The following is a 23018-nucleotide window of genomic DNA, read 5'->3' on the forward strand; positions in this document are numbered from 1 at the left end:
TTACTATGTCATTTATGCAGGAGCCTGTGTGGCTGTCAAACAATGGTATGTTTGTACAATCCTCCTGTGTGACTGACTTCTTAAAAGCAAAATTTAAAATTTCAGCTTTTCTTTTGCTGCCTTCTGTTACCACACCAGACTGTTCATTGTGTGACTGGATGGAAGCCTTAAATCCGCTTAACAATTTTATGTAGGACAGAACTTTCTCGGATTCATGGCAACATCTTTTTCTAAGGTATGACATTGGAAGTTGTTGTACGCTTTGCACAGATGCACAAATTTCTGTTAACTTTTGTCTGTCATCATCTGTTTTTTTTTTTTTTTAAGCGAGGGTGAAACAGTCTGCTTTCTAACAACTCTCCGAATTTTGTTATTAAACCATGGTGGGCGTTTTCCATCCTTAATCCACTTACTTGGCACATACTTCTCCATAGTGCGATGCACAATTTGTTTAAACTTTGCCCATAATTCATCTACATCTACATCCATGATACTGAAACTAACTGATGTCCCTTCATAGTTTGAGTGGGATGTTAACAACTGTTTATCAGCTCATTCTAACGAAAATACTCTCATAACCTTGATGGATTTATTAACTTGAGTAACCATTGTTGCTATAATGCCATGATCACTACTCCCTTTCTCTATACTGATGTCATCAAGAAGGTTAGGCCTGTCTGTAGCTACAAGGTCTAAAATATTCCCATTGTGTGTGGGCTGCTGAACTAGCTGCTCAAGGCAGTTTTTGGAAAAACTGTTCAAAAGTACTTCACAAGGCTGTCTATCTAGACCACCTGCAATGAATCCACAGATATCACAGTCTATACCTGGTAGGTTTAGGTTGCCTCCAGCTACTATTGCATGAACTGTGTGTTTCCACACTACTGAGTATAGAATTTCTTTGAGTAATTCTAAAGACTTTCTTTGAGTAATTCTAAGACTGCCATAGCAGAATCAGTTGGCTGGTAAAATCATTAGGTAGGTAACTTGAATTTACCTAGACCTTTTACACACATCAATTCAACTTCAAAGTCAGACTCATTTTTGACCTCGACAGACACACTATTTTTGTCAACTGTAGTGAACACTCCCCCTCATACTTCGACAATTTACTGACAAAATTTGGACCATCAAAGTTTCTTTCTTTATATATGATCTACTTTTCCTCTCTGCATATTGACTGGCGAGCTTCCATCAGAGGACCTCAAACTACCATCTAGCCAGAAAGTCCCAGTGTGCACAGTGTGCATTTCACAAGTGTTCTGCTACTCGAGTAGCTGTTTCCTTTGTGTAAGGCGCCCCTTACCTACCAAGGGGAGTCCTGCAATTCTCCACTAAATAATACAGGTCCAGAAATCTGCAGCCAGTATTGTCACATAATTGACAGAGCCTTTGGCTGAGAACCTCCACTAACTACAAACCAAAAGACCCTTATCAATTTTTGGAACCATGCTTCAGATTGAGAGCTCTGCTTATATCCTGCACATGAGGCTAGCAACCTTTACCACTTCTACCAGCCACCTGTATGAGCTGAGGATGGCCTCAGGATCCAAGCAAACAGTTATCACTGGTGAAAATTTGCCCCACAACATGCAGCTATCTGCACCCTGCAAGTCTGATAGCCACAGGCGGGACCTTGTCCACATCTTGGATGAAAACCTCTTCCAGAAGACATACAGAGTGCACATTGGATTTTTTTCCGGCCCTGGAGGCTATTTCCGTAAGATGCTCCATGACATGCCTAACATTGGAGCTCACGACAACTAGCAAATCACTCCACCATATACCTGCTTAGGGTCTGGTCAAGGATCAGCCACGTGTCCACTTGCAGGGTGAATGAACAAGGCCATATTGCCAAGTCCCACAGTGACTCTCCACTTTGAACAACGCTACTCACCCTGTGGTGACAGAAGCTATTCCAAGGTACCTCTGCAGCAGAGCACGTGCACAAAACAAGCAACACATGAGGTTTCCCATGCAACACACCACATTCTCTGCCACCATTACACCCTGAGGCACCAGCATGAAGAGGCTGACCATAGCCAAAAGCATGTTCAGCTATTCGTAAACTGCGGCCAGGTCCTCCTAGACCCACACACAGCATGCACACACCATACCCATCCTAGCATTACTAATTAAAGAATTAACTATGAAAGCACACAGAGAAAGCTAACTATGTAACTTGCTACCTTCCTGATGTGTCACCAATGGAGGCTGATATCTTACTGAGGTGTGTAGATGACCCTTCAAAAGAAATGACTTCTGTTCTACAGTCTACACTTTACAGTTACTAACACACTAGATTACATCTCTTAAGTACAAATACTTGCACAGAATTTAAGAATTAAACTGTGAAACAACAACTTGCTCTGCTGGTTCATCACAGGTGACACTCAGAAACTAACTAGGCTGAGAGAAATGATCACTGGCTGTTCCAAGCAAACAAATACGTGCAATCACTGGTTGTGATCTTAAACAAAAAACTCAAAAACCAACCCATTAGCAGTCTTTTAATAATTGCAATGCAAGTGCAGAATGACATTTTTTATATAGATAAAAATTATGTATATTTAAAAGTTCTAAAAATAATGAAGTGTCCACGTTACTGATTTTATAAGGGTAATTAAATGAAAACATGATGATGAGAAAAGGTAAGTAAACTATTTATGATTTCAAAAGTAATCACTCTAACTATTAATACATTTACCCTATTGTGAGACAAGATGGTCAATGCTTTCGTGAAAAAATGTTTGTGGTTGCCTATGGAACCATAATTGTACTCAGGTGTGTATCTCTTTGTTCAAAGCAAATTGAAGACCACAAACATCTTCCTTCAGGACTCCAAAAGTATGGAAATTGCATGGGTGGAGATGGGGCCATATGGAGGATGTGTCTGGGCTTCCCAGTAAAAACTTCTGCAGCATACTCAAAAACAGCTTTTAGTTGTAACTTCATACCAAAGCCCATAGTCATCTCTCTGTGGGGCCTGGTGGCTGGGGGTAAAAAGTAGCCATGGATCTTGGATCTCCATCTGCTGCATGTACAGACCATTAAGAGAAAATGAGTCCTTGCCAGGGACTGTAGCTCGTGGTGAGCACAAACTTATGAATTTTACTGAGAATCGTGAAAATCGGCAGCACTAATAAAAAAATATTGTATTTTATCACATTGTCAACCCTTCAAACAATGTTTTTAAACTTGAATGTTTCCGTTAGTTTCATCATTGTTTCCAATTTATGCTGGTTAAGCAATGTTTACCTTGCATCTGTTGAATACATGCTACAGTGAGAGTCGTGCTGAATTTGGACAGTGGATCAGAAGTAGTGGAAATGTAAAAGGAGGTGCAAGTTATATATTTGTTTTCTTGCAGAACATGCTGTTTTGATAGTGATGCCTGTGGAACCAGTGGGTAGAAAAGAGTCCTATAGTACATTGAGCAGATATAGGATCAAACTATGTGACTATGGCAGTGGGATGTCCACATGGTCCTAAGGCACTATATAGCTTTGTGCTTAGTGTTGGCACACCTACATGTTATACACTGTCACTATGATCACAAACCATCATGCTGCATTCTTGAGTGGTGTAAAAGACAAACACCATAACCGCACACAAGATGTGAATTCTTATGTATTGAGGGAAATCAAACTTGCATTCAAACTATGTGGAGGGATATTCCTAAGAAACATATCTAGTTTCTCTTTGATTCCATCACACAGTATTTAGATGCTCTAATTGCAGCATGTGGGGTCTTGTACGATACTGAAATTTCGAAGTTTGAAAAGACCTGCCATCCAAATCATTTGTATACCATCATATACCTAATTGTTGGTATAAAGTTCTTTTTAGTCAGGTGAATCATTCTTGATGTTGATTTTTGTTTGTTTGTATATAGTAATTCACGACAGATTAAAACTGTTTACCAAACGAGGACTCAAACCTGTGACCTTCGCATTTTGCTAGCAACTGTCCAGCTGCTGAGCTATCCAAGCATGACTCACAGCCTGCCCTCACAGATTCACTTTAATCAGTACCTCTCCTCCTTCCTTCCAAACTTCACAGAATTCATCTGCTTACTGTGTTCTTGTTTCAGTTGTTGGTAAGTAAATATTTTTTCCCTCAGAAATAAAATTTAGAGATGTTTGTATCATACGTTGATGTATATTGTAATCACTTACTACACTACTTATTTGCAAAAGAAGCTTCTGGTCTACTGGCAGTCTTTTTTGGAATTCTAGTTAATACATTCTAGGATATCAGTCTGTAATGTGTGGTGTAATGTTTCCTTTTATTTGGACAAATAACTTCCTGATCTACTCTGCATAAAATGTGTATCACTCCAGTTAGGAAAAAAAAAAAAAAAAAAAAAAAAAAAGTAAGTTGTAGGTGTAACACACTTTACACGTCAACAATTAAAAGATCACTTGGAATAATCACTGTCATTAAGTTAAAAAAAACACAAAAAGTTATATTCTATTTGTTACATTTATTAATGGTCAATACACATGAATATAACTGAATACATGTGGGAAGAGTGCTTACATTATATGTTACAGATGCTGACTCATACATTTGGCTCCAGTCATCAATAGTTCAATCTATAAATACACTGTCATTCATTACTTTTTGCCAAAACAAATTACAAAACATTGTATCTTACACACATACAACCTAATCAGTCTTACTTTATACAAGCACATACTCTGTGGGGGCATGGCAGTTTTTTTATATCTCTATATACAAATGGCAGAAGTGCAGCATCATAAAACATAAGGCAACAATCTTATGGCTCCTACTCTTGGTACAGAGGTCTGTGACTTAATTCATCATTATGACTCACAAAAGCAATCATTATCATGTAAAATTTAGTCATTTGCTACACCATGTTTTAGAACTTTGACAATTTTCTATTACTTCAAATGAATGTCAGAGAATGCAGGAACGTTTTCATGGCTAGTTATGTCTAGGCTTCTGTATCCTACTTACACAAAGGAAATATGAGTGCTAAATGGATGAAAATGATCAAACTGATTACTTCAGATTGTTTAATGTGGATTCACCATTTTCTACCAATCAGCAAGGAAATTAAAAAATATCTTTCACATTCTTCTTTTGAATAAATCAATAATAAAAATTACATCCATTATAAAATAATGTGATACAGATACCCTGATAATTTTTATTTTCTACAATGCCTACACATGAAAGATTATAAAACTTTTATCAAACAAGCTGGCAAAATGTTAGTGTTTTGAAAAGGTAACTTTTGTCAGCCAAACTTTCTGTTATTGTGTATTGTCATTTTGAAGTCTCTTTATTGATGGAGTTTGCACGTGGAGGCATAGCAAAGATGACATAACTGATGACAACTAATTCATATCACAGCATGTATTGTTGCCGTCAGTTTCATAAATTAAGAATAAAGATATGGAACGCTTATGGAATGTAAGCCAGTGAAATAATAATACACTTTACAGAATCTTTGCATACTTGTTAATGATACAAAAGCTCCATCTGAGAATATTATTCAAATGTATTTTCAAAGCAGAAGCTGTTTTCTGCCGAGGGACAGCTGCAGCCCAAGTTACATGGAGTGAACCTGCCAATCTTAGCAACATGCAAGTGTGGTATTTACAATTGTGACAGAGTATTGTAAATATCATCCAAAGCATATTTATTTTGTAATCACATCAATTATAAGCAGAGAAGGACTATTTTACTGCTGAAGTATAAATATTTGTAAATGTGCTGTCAATATTCTTAAAATCCCTCCAGTATCATGCAGTTATTATATTTGTACATACATAGAATACTTATTATTTACATTTTAATACATATTTAAATATTTAGCTTTCCGACATGAAAACACTCACATTTTTAAGATTTAGATATGTTCATAAATAATGATACCAGTGATATTCTGAAAGATGTAGCATGACACTTCATAAAATTGAGCTGCACAGAATAAACTCCTGATTGAAATAAAGTAAAACTATATTGACTGTTATTTTAAATTGAAAACATTTAGTGACTAACAGGCACAGCTATTTCCGTTTGGTGCTTATATGGCAGTATTTAAAAAAAATCTGCACATAATTTATTTGTTTTAAGACTGTGAAACTCATTTTTAAAGAGGTATCTTGCTCTGTAAATGTTAAGTATCTTTCAGTTATGCCTTGTAGGCAGTATATCTCTTCATAAAGCACATATTTCACCACTTTTTATTTCATTAGAACATCACAGTGTTTGACTAGACCTTCAAACTAAATTTTCAACTTGTACTCCATTTATTTTTGATTGCTGCAAGGCCACCTCTAAGAAACTAAAGCTTGGAAGCAATTGAATATTTCTGATTGTACAAGGAAAAGCATCAGTCTGTTATTACAGTGAAAGCTCCTTTACTCTGTTCTCCCAACTCCAGTGTTTGTTGAATCTTTGATGGTACATTTCCACATCAGTTGCCTTCCTTGAAAATCTGTATTTTTTAAATGTAATTTGCATTGCATTTTGTAGTACATTTGCTTACTGATGTCATCAGAGCTACAGACTCAGCTTAAAAGAGGAAGTCTAATGCTTTTATTCTCTTGAAGTTAATCTTGAAGTGCTCTTCAATTGAAAGAAAATGTAGGCCCTAGAAACTCTGAGAGCACTCACAAACACTGCCTCAGAACTATTATGGGCTGTAGAGGACAGGATATAAAGACAATAATTCTTTATAAAAATATAGGAGATATAAATATAAAGAAACATAACCTCTGGTTTTGTAGCATTAGTGAGATGGGGTGACAAGATGGTTTGCAACAAAATGAGACATATGCAGCATGTCGGGTAGGATAACATTTCCCTGCCATCTTTAGAGCTGCAAATCACTACTGCTTTGAAAACTGGTTTCTAATTTATATTACTTCCCCATCAATGGATATTTACAAGTCGTTACTCATCTGGCAATTTAAATCAGGCTGATGCTAAAAAAATGAGCTTGGTCTGACATATCATAAAACTTGTCACTGTTTGCACTGACTACATTACTTAGAAAAAAAATTACATTTAGGCCATGAACATACCAAAATATTTTACACTGTTAAAAGGCCATGACCTGATCATTACAAAAGCGAATATTTTTGTACATTTTCCCTGTCTTGATTACTTATGAAAAACATTGACTTATAAACTAACAACAGTTCTATATTTTTGCTGAATGTCATTTTACAATACTGTCTTCTGGTTTTGTAAACTGCTTACCCATTCAAAAATACAATGCAATGCTAACTCCCCCCCACCCCACCCCACCCCCCCACCCCCCCAAAAAAAGTTACTGCTTCCTATTCATAGCTTGTTCATCACTTTATTATTATATTAATTTATTAGAAAGCATATTAGATCTGAACAATATCAAACAAACATGTTCTGCGTAAATAGAATACATAACCTGTGCACCTATATTTACATTTACTGTTCTTAAAACTTTTGCAGCAAGCAAGTTCACACTGGTGACAGCTCTAATAAAAACCTAAAATTTATCTGTATGGTACATGTAACAGTAGTTGATACAGCAGTAACAGATGTAATGTATACTGTGAGTCAAAAGGAATGAATGTCAGATATAAATGCAAGCAGTGTTTGCACATATACCCACGCAATATTTATGATCAGAGTGATAAAGAGAGTTTAAATATATATTTTTCCATTTTAAGTAACAATAGAATAGATAATACTGGGGGATAAAACAACAATATTCCATATATTTGATGACTTTGTCCAGAGTGGTTCCAGAATAAACTTAAATGATTACATTATAGGCCATACTCGAATGTTGATGTTAAACAAGTCTTGTCACAAAATAATGCTCAAGACTTTGTTATGCACAGGAGGAACATTTAGGATATAGAAAAGTGACCTTAATATATGTAGAAAGATAATATTTGAAGATGTATCACAAGTTAACAACATACAACAACATAACTGTGTCACAGGACAGCAACAGTTACAACAGGAGATAACTTATCCGTATCGCGATTTAAATTAAAATTTTTATATTTTAACATTTTAAAACTTGGTTATACTTCTAGAAAGCTTAAAATTAGTATGTCTTCAGTACTGCTGAGGTACTGTAATGCAGTCAATAATTACACATTGCTTGTGCACTTTAGTTTCAACACTCAAACTCACTTACTATTCACTTATAAATGTGTATAATTTATAAAGGTAAAAATGAGCTAATGAAGTTTACTACTGTACTTTTAATACTGAATCCAAAATGGCACTCGTATCCAATATGACATATAAAATTATGGTGTTACAAATGTGGAGGAGAACCTTGTACTACATAAATTTTTATATGGCCCTCAAATTTAATTGAATAGATTGTAAAAACCTTGACACAGAGTAAAAAAATAGAAGCCTGTAAGGGGATTTAATTGTGTTTCAGAACTGCTAATATGCTACACAAGTGACAATTTTAAGTGATTTTGATAAAATATGCTCTGTCATAAAAATTACACAATATATAAGTAAATATATAAGGATATGGTCATGTTGATCAGTCAGTTACTTAACTGTCTTCAAATGATCAACAGCAGCAACAATAACACAGCGCTAATCACCAAATGCGTGCTTACAAAACACTTGAACGGAGTTCATTGTATTTCCAGCTTCAATATAAAAATGTAAAGTATGTCTACTTCACACAATTCAGTAATATTTAATTAAGCAATAATACTCACTCTAAAACAAGTTTTGGTGGACTTTGTTAATATATCTTACAAATTCATTACAAAAATTACACACTACTGCTTTCAATGTTTCCACATTACCATTTGACAATGTGGATATTGAATTTAACTAATGCAGCTAATGTCATTTCATATTCACACCACTAGCCTTTTCCTTTGGCCTTTTATTCTGTAGATGAAAATACACCATTGCTCTAATTAACTTTAGTTATGAGGCAGATACTGATCAGAATCTCCACTGGATGCCATTGAAAAATTAGCTGAATCCCTATCCTGTTTGTGAAGAAGCTGCTGAGGATTGTACTTGACAACTGGTGTGATCTGAGGAAATGTGTGATGTACAGCTATGCCACTGTTTTGTGGATCCACACCACAAGTCTTTGAATTTGCCTGTATCGCTACCAGTGGCCCTAACGGAGGTGCGATATGTGGTGGACGTCCATTTAGAACTTGGTGGTGGTATGGTGGAAAACGTTTTACAAATGGGTTTGGCCCACTGAATAGACGGACACCATTGTGGTGAGTGGGTATTGTGGTATGTTGTCTGGGGAAAAGGTGACAGCTGCCGGTACCTGATGAATTTGTAGTGTTGTGAACAATTGATCCAGATGTACTACTTGGTAATGGCATGGTTGAACAGTGAGGGTATACAGCAGCCACGGGTATAGGTTGTGTTGGATAGTGAGGTAAGGTAGATGATGATGATGGGAAGTTCTCTTGTTCGGGCCTGGAGCCATCCGGGTTGTCTGTAAATGATGTCATTCTCATATTTGTTGAACGACCAAAAGGTTCATCCTTAAGGACAGGAGACTGAGTCCCATCACTCGTCTTTGGTCTCACCTGCTTTCGGCGAATAACAACTGTGCTCTCTGCAGCATTTTCAAGGAGGACTGCTGGACATCCCCCCACTGTTCCTGCATCAGTAGCGATAACTGCATTTGTAGAAGGTATGGCAGCTACACCAGAAAATCCAAAAGATGGTGGTGCTGCACCTGCACTACCTGAAGTTTGATTGAGAACTGCTGTATTTGATGTTGGTGGCTGTACATTCCTCTGGAGTGAAAAACTGCGCCAAGGAGGTTGTGTTCGAGGATTCTGTTCTGATGCAGGGAGATCGTCAACACTTGTTGAACGTCTCCCTGGCTGGTTTTCTGAACTGGAATTTGAATGCACTCCACTTGATGTTTCACTGTGATTTCCACATGGTGGTGAACCTCCAGAACTTTCAGTACTGACAGAATCAGATCGTGGTGTCAGTTCATCATGAGGCATTCCCGAATCAGCTCTTCGTAAACAGCGTGGTGTTTCCATACTCTGTAACTAATGAAAATATTACAGCAGATTAGTACTAAGTTTGAAAACTGCATTGAAGAATAAATACAAATACGCCAAATACAGTAATAAGAGAAATAATATAATAACTGTAAAAACAATTATGAGGCATGGAACACCTATTTTTAAATATTTAATATTCACTTATTTCAAGATTATTCAAAATTATAATGACTTATAATATCATTTTATACCATTTCATGGCTGTGCTTTCTTCCAGTTTCTTAGAGTGACCTGATCAGTCAAGTTATTTAGTTCTCAGACTGTGGTGAATAAAGAGTCAAGTCTTCATCAGCATTACAGACAAACAAATTAATTGCACATTAGGATATGTACTATTAAAAACATATTTCACTGCAATGCATAACTGCTGTGAAATTTCTATTACATAATTATTTTAATGAGTCAGGAAAATTGTTGTAGCCACATCTTAGCAGAGAGAAAAGAATGTTAAGAAAGGGTAACTGGATGGTTACAGGTATACGCAAAAAAACAAAATTTTGTTTAAAAATGAAGTTTTAATAGCAGGTTGAAACAAAAAGCAGACACTAATGACATCAGACTGCAACTGTTTGCTTACCAGGAGAGCAAGATAACTTAAATGCAACTAGTTGTAAACACAAAGCATTAACATGACACAAAGCTCAGTAATTGAATTTCTGAAAGACTGGAGGTAAAATGTTTAGTTGGATAACAATATTTTAATGCAAATTTAATTTTCTTACAGGGGAACAACATCATCCTCAAAATTAGTAACTCTAAGGAGATATCTTCTGGCATAAAAACGGCTGCCCATCCTCTCACATAAAAAAATGCTCGTAATGCTATTCGCTGCATAGGGTATTTCTGATATGAACAGTAGTAGTGAGACTACTGATAACAGGAGGTACTACTATCCATTATCATGAAATTTTGCTCAAGTATGCAACCTAAGGTAACTGCTTTTTTGTCTCGTGGCTGGACAACTTAGTGAACTATAACATGCTTTGTTTCAGTTCATACAAATATGTGACTGTCAGAGTATTTATCAAAATAATCAAACAATATGAAGAATACTGGATAAACAATTTAAGTTTTACAAGGGAGTATTATTCATTCCATGAATAATGTCATAGAAACTGCTAGTCATCTCTACACTTTGCGGTATATAAGTTTTAATTGACCTTTTCCCAGACAAACCTATCTTTGTTTTACTAACAGTAACCATCTACTTCTACCTGGCTTGGATCCAAATGAAGATGAACATTAATTCATGACTGATTTGTGGAGCCATTTTTTACACGAATACCACAAACTACATGATAAATTATAGAAAACATTATGCACAAAATTCACTCTAAAGGCATCATTTATATAATGTCTTAATGGTCAAAATGTGAGAGATTAAAATATTTACATATTTACATCAGCCACTTGGAGTGCATGGCAGAGGGTAGTTCTCATTTTATAGTTATTAGGGTTTCTGCCAATTCAATTCACATATGGAATGTGGGGAGAACGATTGCACAGGCCAACAATGGAAAAACCTTTTTGCTGAAAATACCGTATTCTTATGTTTTTATGGTGGGAAATCCAAATATAATACTTAAAAAACTGCATCACCCACCATTTCTTCACATTTTACAGTTAAATTTATTACCTTAAGTGATTCTTAAAGAATTTAACAGCTATTATATAGTTAAAATAATATAAAAAGGAGGTGTAAGGAATGTAGATGATATTGGTAGCCTTTAGATTTGCTGTTCCTATGATATGGAGGGATCCAATAAATCATTCCGATGATTGCTAATTTTGCAGTGTTAATATTACTGGTCATAATTCGAAAAACAAGAAGGTAATAAGCTAACCTAACCTCCCGTCTGCCATCCAACCAGTAGGGCATGGTGTAGATTTGCCAGTTCCTGAACCACCAGATGATTTAAATTCTATTCCATGATGATGAATTCCATTGTAATACAGAAAGTCTAGAGCCCAAATTGTTTACTCAACAAAGCTTAACCATTTGGTTAGAGCTCTGGGCTTAACAAAAGAAAAAGGTGAATTGCTTGGCTCTAGATTAAAAGAAAAGAATTTATTGGCAGTTGGAACCAGCATATACATGTACAGAAAGAGAGAGCAGCAATTTTTCAAGCTTTTTCAACAAGAAGATGATTTAGTGTACTGCTCAGACATTCCTGGTCTGATGAATGAGTTTGGTATTGAATACAAAAAGGAAGACTGGAGGCTGTTTATTGATTCATTCAAAACTAGTTTAAAGGCTGTTTTCTTACACAATGGTAACATGTATGGATCTATACCTGTTGGACATTCTGTACATATGAAAGAAAGCTATGAAAACCTAGAAATAATGCTAAATAAAATAGGCTATTCTGCTCATGGTTGGATGATATGTGGTGATCTAAAAGTAACATGCATGCTCCTTGGTTAGCAAGGTGGCTTTACCAAATTTCCATGTTTCTTGTGTGAATGGGACAGTAAGGCTAGGGACCAACACTGGTGCAGAAAGAACTGGCCTGTGAGGGAGTCATTAAAACCTGGTGAGAAGAACATTCTATGCAAAAACCTTGTAGATAAAAAAAAAATGTACTCATGCCACATCTACATATAAAGTTAGGCCTAATGAAACAGTTTGTAAAGGCTTTGCCTAAAGAGGGACTATGTTTTAAGTATCTCTGCCAAAAGTTTCCACACCTTTCAGACACTAAACTAAAAGAAGGCGTTTTGTCGGACCTGACATTAGAAAATTGATGATTGATGTTAACTTTGAATCCACAATGACCTTAAATGAGAAAGAAACATGGGAATCATTCAAGTAAGTCGTTACAAAGTTCTTAGGACATGAAAAAGACCCATAATATGTTTCTATTATAGCTACAATGTTAAAGAAGTTTAAAACTTCAGGATGTTTAATGAGCCTGAAAGTTCACTTTTTGAACAGTCACCTTGAATACTTCCCAGACAATATGGGAGATGTTAATGCGGAGCAAGGAGAGCGTTTTCACCAGGACATTAAAGTGATGGAAAAACGCTACCAGGGCTGCTGGAACACCAACATGATGGGGGACTACTGTTGGTCACTTCACTGAGAAGTTCAGCAAGTGGCCCATTGTAGAAAAAGATACACAAGACGCTTCAAAGAAAAAAGAGAAAGAAAATACAAACCAATTCCCTGACAAGTGAAACCTCTATTAACACATATCTTTATTTTAAGTAGCTTACTGTAAACATAAACCATGCTTATGCTGTAACAAAGTGTTTCAGTTTCCCCGTTTACTGTATAGCATAGGATTTTTATACTATATAATAAAAGGCATATTGCTCAAAAACTATGAGTGATACAAAAAACTAAGGCTAGACTTGGATTCAGCTCATAAAAATCCATAAATATCAGCTATTAAAGTAAAAAAAAAGTTTTCAAAAAATGTTTTTCGTTGGCCTGTGTTGTTCAAACACATCTGTGTGCACTGTATTTAATCTAATCTTGTTCTCACGATCCCTATCAGAGTGATTTGTAGGGGTTGTAATATATTACTAGATGCATCATTTAAAGCTGGTTCTTGAAACTATATTGGTAGGCTTTATAGGAATAGTTTATGTCTGTCTTTAAGCGCCTGCCAGTTCATATTTTTAGCAGTTCCATGACACTCCCTTGCACAATAAACAGACCTATGGCCATTTGTGCTGCCCTTCTCTGTAAACATTCAGTATCCCCTGTGATTCCTATTAGGTACAGGTCCCATACACTTCAGCAGTATTTTAGGATGGATCATATAAGTGTTTTGTATGCAATCTCTCTTTTAGACTGATTACATTTCTCAGTATTCTACCAATAAACCGAAGTCTACCATCTGCTTTACCTGTGACTGAGACTATGTTGCCATTACATTACATATCCCCAGAAATTGTTCCACCCAGTTGTTTGTAAGGGTTGACTGATTGCAATTGTGACTTATTGGTATTGTAGTCATATGATATTATTTTTGTATGTTTTTGAAATGCACAGTTTTACATTTATGAACATTTAAAGTAAGTTGCCAGTCTTAGCACCACTTTCAAATCTCATCAAGATCAGACTGAATGTTTGTGCAGTGTTATTCAGACGTTATTTCAGTACTGATAACTGCGTCATGTGCAAAAAGTCTGATGCTACTATTAATCTTGTGTGCAAGGTCATTAATGTATGACATGAACAGCAAGGTTCCCTGGATCACAAATGAAGCTACTTCTATATCCGTCGGTGACAATGTAAAAGTTATGTTTACCCTACCAAGAAACCCTAAATCCAGTCACAAATTTCCCTTGGGTACACCCTTGAGCATACTTTCAATAATAAACATACGTTTAACAGTGAGGCAAATGCTATTTAGAAATCATGAAGTATTGCATCTATTCGACTGCTTTAACCCTTGATTTTCAGGATTTCATGTGAGAAGAGAGTGAGTTGGGGTCACATTATCAATATTTCTGTAATGCATGCTGGTTTGCATGGAAGCGATCATTCTGTTCATAGTACCTCATTACATCTGAGAGCAGAATATTTTCTAAGATTCTACAACAAATGGATGTCAAAGATATGGGATGGCAGTTTTGTGAATTACTTCCATTACCCTTCTTGTAGATGGTTCTACAACAAATGTATGTCAAGAATGTTGGACGGTAGTTTTGTGGATCACTTCTGCTACCCTTGTTGTAGATAGGTGTGACCTAAGCTTTCTTGTAATTATTGAGCACAGTCCTTTGCTCAAGGGATCTGAATGGAAAACAAAAGTTCTTCACAGCCACTGTCTATTATGTGGCTGTGGGCTGCAAACATCTTGCTTCTGTTGCGCTGTATCATTGCCCATCATCTTACAAATTACGTGTAACACATATAAGATGGTAAAAAAGATTAGGTACCAAGGATGATATTACATTGTCAGAAGATGAGTGACTTAACAAGTGTTGAGTATTACAAGAATGAGAATAAGTGACTTATATGATATCTCTTGATACTGTTCAGCAGTCCACACATGATGATCAAGCTAAAAATACATGACCAGCCTACATAAAGGATGACATAGTTTAGACTGAGGTGGGAAAGAATTACTCATACAGCTCACGGTAGATAGTGATTTGCAACAGTATTTGTGAATTTATACTTGAGAATGAAAATGTTCAAAAATGTATATTTAACTGCCACTATGTTAATTATGTAAATAGCTCTTGATGTGAAACTTCCTGGCAGATTAAAACTGTGTGCCCGACCGAGACTTGAACTCGGGACCTTTGACTTTCGCGGGCAAGTGCTCTACCATCTGAGCTGCTGCAATTCCTTTCTATTCACTGTGTCCTAAACTTGTTCTTTGAGTCTTTTTTACCTTTTATCCACCTGTGGCCACTTTGCCCTACCTACTGGGCAAAGTGGCTATTTTGCAGACATTCGTTTAGGCCACTTCTCTACTACAGAACAAGGTATTGAGTCTATAATGAAATTTTCACTCTACAGCGGAGTGTGCGCTGATTTGAAACTTCCTGGCAGATTAAAACTGTATGCCAGACCCAGACTCGAACTTGGGACCTTTGCCTTTCCCGGGCAAGTGCTCTACCACCTGAGCTACCCAAGCGTGACTCACGCCCCATCCTCACAGCTTTACTTCCGCCAGTACCTCGTCTCCTATCTTCCAAACTTTACAGAAGCTCTCCTGCGAACCTTGCAGAACTAGCACTCCTGAAAGAAAGGATATTGCAGAGACATGGCTTAGCCCTTAGCCACAGCCTGGGGGATGTTTCCAGAATGAGATTTTCACTCTGTAGCAGAGTGTGCGCTGATATGAAACTTCGTGGCAGATTAAAACTGTTTCAGGAGTGCTAGTTCTGCAAGGTTCGCAGGAGAGCTTCTGTAAAGTTTGGAAGGTAGGAGACAAGATACTGGCAGAAGTAAAGCTATGAGTACCGGGCGTGAGTCGTGCTTCGGTAGCTCAGATGGTAGAGCACTTGCCCGTGAAAGGCAAAGGTTCCGAGTTCGAGTCTCGGCCGGGCACACAGTTTTAATCTGCCAGGAAGTTTCATACCAGCGCACACTCCGCTGCAGAGTGAACATCTCATTCTGGAAGCTCTTGATGAGTAATCAGACCAGATGCTTAGCAGTTTTAGAGCCCTAAAATTCTTTCTAGCAGTATGATTTGCATGTTTCTGCAGCCTTAACATGTAATATTTTTGGGAGTATGAAAGTATCCTATGTAACACACATTTCCTCATTAAATTTAAGCTGTTTTCCATAGGAGTAAAATTATGGCCCAACATTCTAGATTTCACTGAGGAAAGAAACAATGTTGCTTCACTATAACATTGTATTATACAGCCTTCTAGCAAAATATGAACTTGATGCAGAAAGAAAAGATAAATTTGCATTGCCCACAATGAGACCGGAAACTTTCTAATCAGGTTCATGATGGTGTTGTCAGCTACTACCTTATCCTAATGAGAATCTAATGGAACTCCGAATGTCTCCTTAATGCAGATAATTATTGTTTCACCATGGTACAGACACAATATCAGATGTAACACGAACCAAGTTTTATTCTGCTTCCATATGAAGAAAAGAACAACATAGTACAATGAAGAAAAGAACAATACAAAGTCTTGTAACTATAGAACACATCAAAAGGCAATCTCATAGCTGAGCATTCACTAAGCAAGTAAACATGACCTGGTGCACTGGGCTTTATTGGGCTGTTGTGCACATGGCACAGTGCTTGCCGTATCGTCTGTCCAGGTTGCAAGGCCACACCTCTCTAGACAGGCTGTGGAGGCACTTTTATCACATGCTGTTTGATTACCCGTGCTCACACTGTAGTGTTACATCAATTACATTTAGTAATGAAATGTCCTTGCTACAGCACAGATGCAGGCTTTATTTCTTACGTATGGAGAATTGCAAAGCATTTTCTGTGCAAACGGGCAAATTTTTGTAATTAACTACAGAACTGTGATGTGTTTGCTGCCAGAGACCAAATCAGCACCTGTGTTGGAACGATGGTAGTGATATCATTACCCTTTTCAAAATGTAAACAACACAGTGAGTTTCTCTGTTGTCTCTCAGTATCAAGATATTGCTTCCCTGTTTTGCTAAGATTATTGCTGCTATCCCAGTTAAAATTGTTGTACATTTTGATGTTTATGGTTAATTTCAATGACAGAGGCAAAGCACACTAATGTGTGAGGCAAGATTTTCGTTTCATTGAACAATATTCATGTGGTTGTACTCAGCACACTGATTTTTCCAGAACTTGATTTTTGATGTGCTGTTGGTGTTTCTGCACAAAGTTCAGAAACTGTCTGGATTGTCTGACTGATGTAGTTGCTTCCAAACTGACAAAGCATTTTATAAATTCCAGGTGCCTGAACTCAAGAATGTCCATGAGTAGGTGTAGCACCACTTCCATCTTCTTATGTGGTCAGAAAATAGCTCTCAAGTGTTATCTCCATGGTCCTATTTATTTTACTAGATGTAGTCCCACAGAAAGGAAGAAATGCAGCAGAATGATCATTACATCACTGTGGAGCATATTTGCATTTTAGTTTCTTACAGAGTGCTAATTTGATGTCTCAGTTCCTATAGGGGATGTAGCATGATAACTGAGACTGTTTTATACAAGGCTATAGTTACAAGAAAATTGATGCTTAATATCAGAACTTGTCTTCTGTTTGTTCCAGCATGATGACATTCAATATCGAATTGTGAATCATTTTGAAACTCATATTACCTGTTCTCTTCTCCATCAGCACCTGGTTTTCCATAGACTGAAAGTTCATATTTCAGAATATTGTAAATTTTGCCCAGTCAACTTGTGTTCTGTGTGTGGTTTAGTTACTTGTCACTACTGGAGTTATCCTTCTTTTACAATATAAGAGGCAATCAAATGAAAATGAGACAGATGCAAAATTAACTGTTCGATTTTGAAATAATAATCACCATACCATAGCTTTCTACAGCCATGTTGCAAGATTGCCTCCAAACAGATTGACCAACCATCTGTTCACCTTCTGGCAAAACAACAAGGTTTGCACCACTTGGCTGACAGAAACTGAGGAGGACATTAAAGAACTGGGAATAACTGATCTCCAGAACATACAGTCTGTGAGACACAACCTGAGGAAAGTCCGAGGATTTCAGGAAAATCCCTGAAGAAAAGGTACCCCCTGGGCAGAAGAAAGGAAGGAGTTACACCGGCAGAGGATGCAACAGTACTGGTTAAAGATCAAAGCCCAACAGTTGAACAAGCGTGGTTCAAAGTAGGCCCATTCAAAACAAGAAGAAGAATCACCATACCTGTTAATACACTTTACCCACTGTGAGACATGATGAATCAGTTGCCTTCATGGCAAAATGTTTGTGGTTACTTCCAGGACCATGATTGTACCCAGGTGTGTACCTCTTCATCCAAGCCATCTGTCAACCTTCCAAGACGTTTGTGCTTGAGTACACACTTCAGTTTCTGAAAAGCATCCACATACTGCTGTTTGTTAATTGTGACTGTGTTCCATTTAGTCATTAAAAAGTAGGCCGTTGAAATCAAATAGAGTGGTCTTTATGACTTTTCCAGAGCTGGCATGCATAGCTTGGATTTATTTGTTGGGGGTGAATCCATGTGCTTCCCTTGTTGGCTCTGAACTTGATCTCCAGCTCAAAATGATAACACCACGTTTCATCTCCCACGATAAAATGAGACAGGAAATGATATTCTTCAGTGTGATACCATTCTGGATGCCACAGAGAGGTTTACATTTTGTTCAACTTCTGGACTCAGTTAGGCTGTGTGGAACCCATTGTGCACAAATTTTCTGGAACTGCAGATACTTGATCAGGATGGTATGAGCAGTACTGTGACTGATGCGTAACATGAGCCAAATGTCTTCCGCCATCTGCCCTCTGTTGTTTGTGACAGCAGCATCCACTGCAGCAATGACATGTAATAATGACATGATGAACCAGTCCTAACCAAATGGTGTCTTTCAATGACACCCAACCTTCGCAAAATCATGTATTCCATATAAACATGTGCTCATGCCATACTGTGTTTGCCATATTAGCAGACATTTGGGCATGAATTTCACTTCCCAATACTCATTATGCTGTCAAAAACCATGCTAAACCTCATTGTTTCTCTTTTCTGACTCCATAATGAAGTTAGATGCACACACAACTCACTGACCTCACACTGAGCATGTTTAACAGACAGACGCTGTTCCTTCCTGATCCCTAATAAAGGGCACTTTTATATATACATCTTCCTGCTGTAGCACTGTGTATGCCGTGCTCATGATCTAATCTGTCTCATTTTCATAATACTGCCTCTTATATGAAGTAACTGATGACAGAGGAATTTTGTGTTTTGTGAAACATGTCTCATGCTACTGTTTCATTTCTTTTGTTAAATAAGTCCATTTGTTCTATGGAGCAGTTGCCAAAGTTTGAAAATATGAATAAGTATATTTATATTATGAGAAGGAAAGCTGCTCCTCACCTTATAGCAGAGATGTTGTGTCTACTTGCAACTCAGCATCTCCACTATATGGTGAGTAGCAGCTTTCCTTCTCATAATAGTGTTACATTCCATCTTGGATTTTCCATTGTTTTATTGAATATGTATATTCTTCTTTCAACACTGTTTTGATCAGAAGAGGAATGTCTATTTACCCATTACTGAAACAATGATCATAAGAACAAATCTCTAGTCTTCAGAATTCCCTCACCAAGAGAGAAAGCAAAAAGGAAATATGGGGGTGGGGAGGGGGGGGGAGGGGAGGGGGGAGAAAGAAAGCTTAGGGTACAGGACAATTGACCAAAGGATAAGTTACCTCACAGCATGGAGAGAGACAAGGTATAAGTTAAAAAGCAATAATTTTTGTCACTTTCACATCTTATTCATTTTTATCAGCACCCTGTCATTGGTTTTAGCTCTCTTCTTTAACCTAATGTCTGCATACATGTCATTATTAGGACTTCATTCTCAGTAACTACTCCATTGTTAATTCTGTCTGCTTCCATGCACCTTGTTCTTACATGGCATTACAAACTATGATTCTTTTTGTTTAGCAACATCTGTAAATCTCTGTTTGCTTTGTTTATTTTCTTTATATCAGTTTCTCTTCTAACAGAAGTGCTTTAACAATTATAAAAGTCTATTTTATGCATTTTGTAACTGTGCTCCAGTTATTTTTGTTTCATCAGCTGGTGAAATGACATTCCTCTTCTGTCTGAAATAGTGTTAATATCTTTCTGCTTAATTAAATTCCTGGTTTATTTTAACATGCAGCCTTAATATCAAATATGTACTTAAACAGCTTAATGGAAGCACAGTTTTAAAAATAGGATACAGTTCAGGCAGATTGCAGTGTTAGAAGGAATTAAACTCTCACAAACTGAAGAAAGTATTAAAGAAGGAGCAGACAAGCACCTGTTATTCTTAAGCCATCAACAACATCAAAAATACCAAACTGTCACCTTACTTAATTGAGCTGGTAGATTCCCATCACTTATGCTGTCCCAATGGACATACAGAAATTACAACTGAAAAGATAAGGTGATTTAAGAAAACTAGAATTTATTTTCTTAGAGTAGTAATAGATGTTATTTGAGTGAAACTAATAAAAAACTCAAACCTGCATGCAAACATGATCCTTGTATACTGCCCACAATAAAAATATTGAAGTGATTATATAAAAGAAGATTATTACAGTAAATACTGAAATGCTGTCAGAATGACTTTCTAATTCATCCATAAATAGATTGTGTAAGATGTTAATTAGACTGAAGTTCAAAAATTCTGATTTCAGATAGAGTTCACACAATTTATATCAACTCCCCACAGTACATAATCAGTTAAACATCACAAATAAAGTACAACTAAAATAAGCTACCCACTGAAAGAAAGGTTTATCTTCATAGATCAAATGTGTGTTGCAGTAACTGCTTATTAATTATATTTAGGCATATTTCTCTGTATTTTTTTTTGGGGGGGGGGGGGTTGGAGGTGGGTGAATAAGTTGTTTTCTGCAAATCTTATGCACAAGTCTAAGTCACAGTTCAGAAAAATACTTAAGGCTTTATTTTATATTTAAGAAGAGTTAATAAATGTGTGGTAGCCCTATTCTTTTACCTTCATCATTATTAGAAAGGAGTATAACAATTAATGTACATAAAAAATTATCATTCTTACTTTACACCCAAAAATATGACAGTATATTGCTTCTGTACTTCCATTTTGCAATCCTGTGACTTTAGATTTTTTTAATTACTATAAATAATGGTCTGGCAGAGGCATACTTGTTCTTTTCTAAGAACATACAATCTGATAACATAGGAGATAACATCACTCAGTATTAAACTTAAAACAAGAGAGAGGGAGGGAGGAGGAGGTGATTCATCATCTTTGTCTGCATTGTGTTTGAGACACAACTGGGTAAGCTCCCAACATATAATGCAGACAACAGTGTAGCGATGAATTCTGCACTTTAGCTCTCTGATTTTTTTTTTTTTTTTTCGTTTCTAATAGTTTGCTAAATGGACTTCATCACATCCTCATATGACAAAATTTATACTTACATCATTCTTCTATTGGATTTCATGTTGCGTATCAGCTTAGAATTTTATTCAGAATGAAATACATGTTGCAATAAAATATGAACAAGCAACAAACAAGATGTATGAGCCTCCCTAACTTTCAAGTATTTGATAACCAAATTATATCAAAAGATTACATTCAGAATGTAATACATTGTTAACACACAGATGTGCTATGTTTCTAACTGGACTACCGGGTCATACAAACTAGAAAACTATACAACAGCCTTTTTTTAGTACCTGGTTTGGTTCTGAGCTGTTGTGAACAGAAACAGTGACAGGAGCCGTTACTGGGTGAGAGCTGCTTGGCTCTCCATGGGGCTCAGGTGTTAGTAAGGGACTGGGATCTTCGTAGTCACCAGGAGTCAGATCTTTGTTAGTAAGCCCATATGTACTGGAGCTGTCTTCACGAGAGGCTGAATCCAGCAGCTGTAAGCATGCAATTACACAACTTAGAGCAAGTTACAATAACAGGTAAGAGTTTGTGGAAGTAAACAGTATTCTGTTTCCAAAGAATTCACAGCAGCTTCAGATATTCCATAGACAGTAGGAAATTTACTCACTAAATTGAATAGCTGACAGATAGAAAAATATGTATTCCTGACATTGTGCCAGAATGGATACGATCTGCAGTGTAATAAACTCAGGAGAAAAACTTTGAAAAGCCAAGATCACTAGTAAAGCATTTATTTCAATAACCAGATTTGGTGAGACTACATTACCATTTTCAGATCTTATGCTCTACAAATTCACATAATCTCCTCCAGCTGTGTTATGTATCATGTCACATCATAAAGACGCATGTGAAACTCATGAAAATCACTGAACATTGGCATGCTCACACAAAAGCTGACTACAGACTTTGTAGAGTCAGTAGTCAGTTGTTGTGTGAGCATGACCGCTTATATTTGCCAGCTATTCTTATGTTTGTAAATATTGCTTGTTTTAAATTTGACATGCTGATATCCAGTGATTTTCATGATCTTCACATGCATATGTGTGTTGTGACATGATAAATAGCACAGATGGAGGAGATATGTAAATTTGTACAGCATGGGACCCAAAGATGCAAACATAGTCTTGCCTGAAACTGGTTATCGAATTAAATGCTTTACTAGCATCTTGGCCTTTTGAACATTTTCTTATAAGTTTAGATGCAAAGTAATTAAAACAGTTGTAAGGAAAAAAGGTGTTAGATATCACATCCTTGATGGTTATGCAAGCATTGAATGTAGTTATTAGCATTCTACAAGCGACATGTAACCAGTAACAATTTGGTTAATACAGTGTGTCTTTTCATAAATGAAAAGATAAAGGGAATCTGGATGTACACCTTGCAGTATCATTTA

General features: G+C 36.6%; 1 protein-coding gene across 1 annotated transcript in view; it reads right to left on the bottom strand.

The window, feature by feature from the left end:
• Window positions 1–7324: 7324 nt before the first annotated feature.
• LOC126260394 (protein tincar) overlaps window positions 7325–23018 on the bottom strand; it is a 43110-nt gene continuing 27416 nt past the window's right edge. The window contains exons 7-8 of the mRNA XM_049957722.1: window positions 21910–22098; window positions 7325–10052 (exon numbers count right to left, since the gene is read on the bottom strand). Of these exons, the coding sequence (XP_049813679.1) occupies window positions 8937–10052; window positions 21910–22098 (1305 nt within the window). The 3' untranslated portion in view covers window positions 7325–8936. The remainder of the gene's footprint in view (window positions 10053–21909; window positions 22099–23018) is intronic.

The sequence above is a fragment of the Schistocerca nitens genome, chromosome 5 (genome assembly GCF_023898315.1).
Source record: "Schistocerca nitens isolate TAMUIC-IGC-003100 chromosome 5, iqSchNite1.1, whole genome shotgun sequence".
In the NCBI taxonomy this organism is placed as follows: domain Eukaryota; kingdom Metazoa; phylum Arthropoda; class Insecta; order Orthoptera; family Acrididae; genus Schistocerca; species Schistocerca nitens.